General features: G+C 32.6%; 1 protein-coding gene across 1 annotated transcript; it reads left to right on the plus strand.

Annotated features, from left to right (window-relative positions):
* The first annotated feature begins 3114 nt into the window (after positions 1-3114).
* LOC129869996 (pyruvate dehydrogenase E1 component subunit beta-3, chloroplastic-like) lies at positions 3115-7590 on the plus strand. Its single transcript, XM_055944555.1, has 4 exons — positions 3115-3421; positions 3664-3776; positions 4232-4275; positions 6416-7590. Exons 1-4 carry the CDS (start codon positions 3316-3318, stop codon positions 7386-7388), a joined length of 1236 nt encoding a protein of 411 aa, XP_055800530.1. The 5' UTR covers positions 3115-3315; the 3' UTR covers positions 7389-7590.
* The last annotated feature ends 1378 nt before the right edge of the window (positions 7591-8968 follow it).

The following is an 8968-nucleotide window of genomic DNA, read 5'->3' on the forward strand; positions in this document are numbered from 1 at the left end:
TGTCAATTAGTAGTATCTTGTTTGGTACTCTGTTTTGTACTGAGGAGTATATTATTAATACGTGAAAATTTATGGTATTAGTAATATAAGAAGATTTAATGCATGCACTAGCATGGTTAAAGATCAAATTGTCCCTCAAATTTTTTTTTACTTTTTTTCATCATATTTATGAAGAGTATCTTTGTAAATAAATATTTTTTAAAAAAAATTATGCAGTGCAAGTTATTTTTAATATATCAAACTAAACAATGCATGAGAAATAATGCAAAGCATAACTAATTCAAGTATCACTAATATAGAGGCCGTTAAGATTGGCTTATAAGTTGTTTTCAGCTTTTTTTAAGTGTTTGGCTGGCCAACTTAAAGTTATTTTGTGTTTAAAATAAGCCCCAATAAATAGTTGAGTTCATTTGAATGAATTTATTTTAAACAGTTTATAAGTTAAAAACAACTTATAAGTAAAAGAAAAAAAAATTGGCCTACACCTATTTTTTTTTAACTTATAAGCAGTTTTCAAATTATAAGCTGCTTAAAAATAAGTCAATCCAAACAGGCTAATACTCTATTTGGCATTATTCTTATACAACCTACCAAACAACCCTTGTTCTTAGAAATTATGCAATTCGTGTTATTTTTAATATAACAAATCAAACATTCACTAAGAAATAATATTAGGATAACTAATCATATCATAATTAATTCCAACATAATTAATATCATTATAACTTGTCTTCAAACCAAACGATCCCTAAAACTTGTCTTCGTAAGTGTCCCTTAAAAGTCGTGGACATCTTTCAATTTGACATTTAAATTAGTATTTGTTCTTATTGAACATTTATATAATTCAAAATTTATATTCCTTTCGGATTATTTATTTATCATGTTTTTTACTAAAAAAAAAATCATCTAAAACAATTGTCATTTAAAAGATCAAGATATAATTGAGCACGTTTTTCTCATTTTGTTCTTTCTAATAATTATTCATGAAACTTTTAAACATAAACTAATTAGTATAAAAACTCTAAGTGAATAGCAAATGCATGTATTCTAATATTGTTATTACTTAGATTAGCTCTCCTTTTATTTATTAAAACTAAACTAACGTTTTACTTGATTAAAAGAATAAATAAAACTAAACTAACGTTTTGCTTGATTAAAAGAATAAATAAAAGGATAATAGTCAAAACACATAATTTCTTAAGGGACATATAAATCAAAAAAAAATGTTACAAGTAAAGAAATATCATATATGCTCCCTTCCCTCCCCCACCCCCACCCCACAAAATCTAAGCAAATGAGAAAAGATAGATAAACGGGTGACCTTCATGAATCTGACAAATGACTAACCTCAGAATAAAGACGTCGGATGACTCACTTGTCAATTAGAGCATTAGCTAAATATGTAGCGGATAGGGTTGATCACAAAAACTAAGTAAAATCTAGGTTCACTCTTCATCTTATGCCCAGAGCAAGTAAAAAAACAACAAATATACAATTATGCCAATGAGAAATAACATATGAAGTGTAGAAGAGAGATGCAAGTCAGTCAAGAAAGATGAGATAATGATATGCAAATTGGTATAGTCCATTAATATCCAACAACAAAAACTCCAAAACCACAAAGGATAACTTTAGCCCAATTGTCGTACAATACACAATATCAACACCTCGTAGCTATGGAGTGTAACTCTTGTCCAACCATCTTACCATTTTGAATACAAAGGTTGACTCTAGATCAACGTCTTGCCTAGAGGCTCAGGCGGATACAGAGGATGATTATGGCTCAATCGTCATATGCACCCAAGGATAATAAGATAAAATAAAATAAATACATCAATTATAAGGTTAAATAGACATAAACAATCATAGAGGATAAGAAATATCCAAATCATGATATATCCCAGAGATATCACCCCCTCCTTCCCCCCAAAAAAAATCTCACTAGAACAAATGAATTGTGATTTTAACAAATTTGTCGAGCACATCCTCGCTCCAAACATGCGTCGGACATAAAGCTCAGAAGAGCGACACTCAAAACTGATGGTCTAAACTCAAATTATTTAGACTCCTTAGATTTCTTCTATTAAATCCCTATAATAATCACACACACAACAATTCTACACACTTTGATCTAGTGATGATAACACAATACATGATATATATATATATATATATATATATATATATATATATATATATATATATATATAAGATAGTGATATCATGATATTAAACTCTTCTATGTACAAATTATGGTATTAAGCAATGTTTTAAAAGGCGGAGGCGTAAGACGAGGCGTTTTATGTAGTACGGGGCGAGGCGTAAGCCCTGAGACACGAGGCGTAAGTCCCATGAATTTATGGGGCGTACCTCTCATGTATATTCAATTTTATAATTTTACTACTTAGTAAATAATCAAAAGTAAAACTTTCAATGATTTTACAAATAAATTTTAATAAATAATCAATAATATAGAAAAAAAATATCATAATTATTATTTGAGAAATGTATTCATAATTAATAATATAGAAAAAAGTAGTATAACTACTATTATGATAATAGCCAAAATAATATTTAAGATAAAATTATCATTTATCTTCACATTTACTAGTTCTTACGCCCTATGGATCTACGTCTTAAATTTACGCCCCAGAGCGTTTTTGATACACCCTGCCTTGAGACTTGCCCCGAAAACATTTTTTAAAATACTGATATTAAATGAAATGATAAATGTGTAATCTCATACACATCGAATTTTGAACTTGCCAAAAGGATGTCTTGATTAAAAAAAATTGAGACACAAAAGAACCTACCTTTTGATATATGGATCAATTAAATGTAACAAAAAAACAATTCTTTATTTAAAAAATCTGTACTGAAATTAGAAAGTATAATTGTGAGAAAATTTTTAAAAAATTATACATATATACAATAGAAATAATAAATAAATAAAAATTATGAGAATATATATATATTATTTAATTTAATGAGATTTTTCTTATCTCTACCCAAAAAAAATTAAAAGTTTTTTTTTATTTTTTTTTATTTATATTTTCTACTTTATATTTTTTGGGCCTTAAATATGGATGGCGTGGGGGTGCGGGGGGGGGGGGGGAGTGGATTCACTTTGTTCTTGCCAAACACCTTCTGCACTTTGTTCTCTCCGCCCCAATTCATTTTTTCTTTATTATAACAACTAACTTTTCACCCATTCTATGTGCATATATATTTAATTCCTCCCCTTTCATTCTGATACTGCATTTTCTTTTCATTTGTTTGAATCAAGAATCCAATTTTCTTCGTGGGGTTTTCTAGATGGCTGCTATTATACAAGGAATTGGTGCTGCTACTGCACTTACCTCAGCCAATTGTTTGGACACCAAGAAGTCATTTTTCCACAATTCTCGCAGATCTTTGTCAGGTTTGTTGCAAATTTTGAATCTTTATGTAGTAATCGAAATGGGGTTTTGTTCGTTTTGCTTAAATTTATGTCTTTTGAGTTTTTGGTGCTGTTTTCTGATTCTGGGTTTATCTGATCTTTGCGTCTTTTGGGTTGTTTTTGATCTGTCTCAAGTATTATTTGGTCCACTATAAGAATTGTATATGTTCCATTTAGTCCAAATTTCAATCATTTGTCTTCCATTTTTGTGGAATTTTATGTAGTTGGTGCAGAGAGGAAAGGAAGGAATTTTGTGGTTAGATCTGATGGGCGTTTGAGCTATGGTTTGAATGGACATGGAAGAAGAGCTGAACAATTGATTACTAATGCTGTTGCTGTTAGTATTCTTTTACTCTTTATTTATGATTGTGTGTTTATGTATGCATATAATCATATACTAGCAGAAATGTGCATAAATGAGTATTTAGTACCCCTCCCGTTTCAATTTGTTTCTCTGGTTTTTACTTGCACCAAGTTTTAAAAAGTAAATAATAATTTTGAATCTTGTGGCCTTAAAATAAAGATATGTAGAATGTATCAAGATGCCCATTTAATCTAGTGGAAAGTTAAATTAAAGAGTTGCTAAAAAAGGAAAGATGCATTCTTTTTGAAATGGTCTTTTCAAAAAAGTAAAGTAACACAAACAAATTGAAACAATGTTATTGTTTTGGACTTAGAGATTGGTGTTGCGTGGCTGAATATTTTATGTATTATGAGACACTTTAATCATTTATAGTGATTGCTCCAAAAAACGCAAGCTTATCACCAAACGTCTCTTTAACTATTTTACAGGCAAAAGAAGATACTGCTGCAGCTTCTACTTCATCCAAGCCAGGGTATATTTACTTCTCTTCTGAGTTGTACATGCATAAAATGCATGTATATCTTTACAGTTCAAATTGCTTCCTTGTAGTTACCACTTCACTTGTCTCTCCTAATGTCTGTCTTCTAGGTCTCTAATCATCACTTGTTTTGTGAAACTTCATGTCCGGGTGGGTAGCTTGCCAGCAGATTAGACTAGTTTTTTTTTATAAATAAATCTTGGCTGACTAGGGAAATGTTTGGCAATCTTGGCTTGAAAAGGAGCTTGGTTGGTAGGATTATGATTTAACGGAAGCTGTTAATCACGACGGTGTTGTTAAAGGGAATAGAAAACACAATCGCATTTGCTGTTTTGCTTCAGGTGATGCCAGTTCATCCTGCGATGAACATGTCTAATTATCCTCTTTGTTCTGGATTGTGATAGCGGAAGCAAAGTAAGGAGAGTGATGCTGGGAGTGATATAGTTTTTGTGTTTGGATTAGTACACGGGATATTAAAAAAATAAAAAATAGAGGAAGGACTACATGATGAATAAAAGTTCAACCCTATTTTCCAACCAAAAGCAGGCATACATAGAGAGGAAAAATATACTTTTTAGTGAATCTTCTGTTTCAGCCAAGCAAGTCTCCCGTGGACTTTTAAGAAAAGAGTTACTAAGGGTATTAATCGCGCCTATCCTCTCATTGTTTCTTGTGGTACTGCTATTTCCTCATCTATTATTTGCTCCAAAATATAATGTTTTAATTTGCTGTGAAAGTTTTCATAAGTATTTTATTGAAGTGATTTCCAACTCTAAGAGATTGACTATCGAAAAAGAAAAAATAAACCTAAGATGTTGCTGAAACTATACAACTATTACAAAGATCAATTCGTATTTCTAACTTGTAAGGAACTGATGAAATCTTAGATTGTGTCCTTGTCATTTATTTAATTTCATACACGCCAAAAAGCTACCAAAGGGGCACAACTGTATTGAATTCCCAGAATACATTCTACCTTGCACTGCATTTTACTGCTTCTTCTTGGAACTTGTCACGCGACTCACAAACAAAAAGAAGAGCAGAGTACCACTATAGGATCCCAAAGAGAAACAACAGAGACAGCATGAAATATGTCTCTTTTTGAGATCTCATCATCTCCTATTTGTTACTGATAGACAAATTATCTTCAACTTTATATCGAATCATTCGGGCCCTTGCTAATAGTATTTTTCAACCCTAGTTTAATTTTAAACTTTACAAAGAAATCATAACTTTACCTTTGAATCTACAAATATGTGATAGTTGGGGAGCGAACTAAAATTCAGTTTTATGGATAACACCAAGTTGAACCAAAGGTTTGTATTTGTAAATCTATAATGTTAGTGTATGAGATGTTATCTGAAGTGGATGTACTTATTGTTGTCAATTCTTTTGCTTGCACTAGCTCCTCCAGGAAAGTCGTGATCTAAGTTTTCACGATACACTGGTTAAGCAATCTTATATTTTAATATCAGAGATCCCTCTGAAGATTGTCATCTTGTCATTACTACTATTGCTTTTCCTTTTAACATCCTTGTACTCTCGTCAAGCTGTCTCCATAGGAGTTGTTTAAAAGGGAGGTTACATCCTTTATAGGAAATTTGGCTTCCTTTATCAAACTCTCTGAGACTTTGATTTTGTGTTCTGCTTTCTTGGATTCTGAGGTTCTCATTACATGAAATGTTAGGGCCACCAGAAGCTAGTAAAGTGGTCCCTTATTCATTCTCTCTTCCTAATGCATAAGATACATGTTCTGGAATTCGAGGTATTTCTGTTACTTAAGGTTTAAAGAGCTCGTTAAGTTTTGATTGTGGTCATAACTGACATTATCTTTGGATGTATTTGAGTTATCTGGGCTTCCTTGATGGGGTATTCCTAATTATTGAGGGATAGATTATGTCTGTGGTTTTAAAATAATTTTTGTAATGGTGCTTGCTTAATCATTGAACATGCATCATTGAATCATCCTCTGTTGGCTGGTTGGATATGTACTCTTTTCTCTTAACTTTTTTAACCGTCGGTCGTTGCGTGAACTATATTAATTACTGCCCAATTGCTTGTTACCTGATTGTTCTTTATCCGGATTTCTTGTTAATTGATTACACCACGTATGTGTTTGAATGTAAATCTTTAGGCATGAACTATTGCTCTTTGAGGCCCTCCGCGAAGGTCTTGAAGAAGAGATGGACAGAGATCCCACTGTTTGTGTAATGGGTGAAGATGTTGGTCATTATGGAGGTTCGTACAAGGTGACTAAGGGCCTTGCCCCAAAGTATGGTGATCTCAGGGTTCTTGACACTCCCATTGCTGAGAACTCTTTCACTGGTATGGGCATTGGAGCTGCAATGACCGGCTTGCGTCCAGTTATTGAGGGAATGAACATGGGATTTCTTCTTCTAGCCTTCAATCAGATATCTAACAACTGTGGTATGCTCCATTACACATCTGGTGGCCAGTTTAAGATACCAGTCGTCATCCGAGGTCCTGGTGGAGTTGGTCGACAGCTTGGAGCAGAGCACTCTCAACGCCTTGAGTCATATTTCCAGTCAATTCCTGGAATCCAGATGGTTGCCTGTTCAACCCCCTACAACGCCAAGGGCTTGATGAAGGCAGCTATCAGAAGTGATAACCCTGTGATTCTGTTTGAGCATGTTTTGCTCTACAACCTCAAGGAGAGAATTCCAGACGAAGAGTATGTGTTGAATCTTGAAGAAGCAGAGATGGTACGACCTGGTGAGCATGTTACCATTCTAACTTATTCCAGGATGAGGTATCATGTGATGCAGGCTGCTAAGACACTTGTGAACAAAGGTTATGATCCCGAGGTCATTGATATCAGGTCACTGAAACCGTTTGACCTTTACACCATTGGGAATTCAGTGAAGAAGACTCATCGCGTCCTCATTGTTGAGGAATGTATGCGTACAGGAGGTATTGGTGCTAGCTTGACAGCTGCTATAACTGAAAACTTCCATGACTATCTCGATGCCCCAATCGTATGTCTGTCCTCACAGGATGTGCCAACTCCATATGCTGGGACGTTAGAGAACTGGACTGTTGTCCAACCTCCCCAGATTGTTACTGCAGTTGAACAGCTCTGCCAGTGATTGTTACTACACCTTTTAGTTTTTGGAACTTGCGAGTTCTAGTTAAGGTGAGATGATTGGTGCATTGTTGTCTAGCTGCACCAAAATAGTATTTGGATTTTTAATGTTTTGTTTAGGTAACAAGACTTCATGGGAACATTATCATTGCTTTGTCTCATTAAAGTTTAGTTCTATTTGATAAATTAAAGCCGGATTTGTCTTACATTTAAATATCGTATGGCAGGATGTGTTTTTCCAGTTTTGTGTTGGTTGTGGCAACACGGTGCTATATACTGATTATGAGATGCTTAATGAACCAAGAATTTGATGTGTCCGACTCCGATATCATGATAAGAAATGAGATGCTTAATGAACCAAGAATTTGATGAATCTGACTCCGATATCATCACAAAAGTTACTCCCTTCTTTTCAAAATGCATGGTTTCTTTTCTTTTTAATTTGTTTAAAAAAGAATGACCTTTTTCCTTTTTTGGTAAAATTTTAATTTCTACTTTCCACATGGCATGTTTAAGGCTACAAGATTAAATGGTATTTTGTTATATTTGACATAACTTTAATTTAGGACTACAAAATGATAAAGTCTTATTTGTTTTCTTGAATTTTGTGTCAAGTTAAACTATGTCATTCTTTTTGAAAACAGGGAGAGTATCATTTTTCAAATTCTTGAGATCACCTCATTTGTATGTTCTTCAAGATGGGTCCATCCTTATCAAAGTTCATCCAAATCAAATCAAAAAAATTGGCATAGATATAAAAGATCTCTCAAGTTTCTAAAATACATCTTTTCTTGTGCCTTGTACTATAAAATACTATTGATAAATTGAGTAGTGCAAGACCCAATCTTGATGAATTAGGTTGATTTTGAATAAATGAATTCAAATGTTACGCTTATAAGAGTCCAAATGCACTCTAGACATATAAGTAAAGATAACTCTTTTATGAAAAGTGGATAAAATACGAATATATTTCTATATAAACAATAATTTGTTATAATTTTCTTATATTATTGTTTAACTTTATTAGTGTCACATTAAAAACATGTAAATACATGATCGAATGAACATGAGTTGTTATTTCAAAATTTATTTTTTTCAATTCTGATTCTGAGTAACACCTATTTTTATATGTAAAATAACAAAATAAAAAGTTTGATACTGTGATTATTTATCAAGACTCAATCTTAATGAACTATGTTGATTTTGAAAAATATGCATTTTCTCATTATTATCAGTATCACTTGTTTTTATGTGTAAAGTATAATTACCATGATTATTATTTCTATAAAAAGGAATAATAATAAAATATATCATGAACTCTTCAGTCCAGTCCATCATGATATCATTACGGTATGCCTATATATGACATGGTATCACACTAGTTTACTTGAATTCTTTAGTGAGCCTCTCAATCCTCCGTGATACATCACAATATATCCATATATTGACATAGTATCACTAAAGTCTTGTTTGCATCCTTTAGTAAGATTCCTTAGTCCTCCGTGATACATCACAATATATCTATGTACAAATATGATATCATTGAGCTCCTTCAATAAGACACTTCACAGTCATCCATGATAT

Source organism: Solanum dulcamara, chromosome 10 (assembly GCF_947179165.1).
Source record: "Solanum dulcamara chromosome 10, daSolDulc1.2, whole genome shotgun sequence".
NCBI lineage: Eukaryota > Viridiplantae > Streptophyta > Magnoliopsida > Solanales > Solanaceae > Solanum > Solanum dulcamara.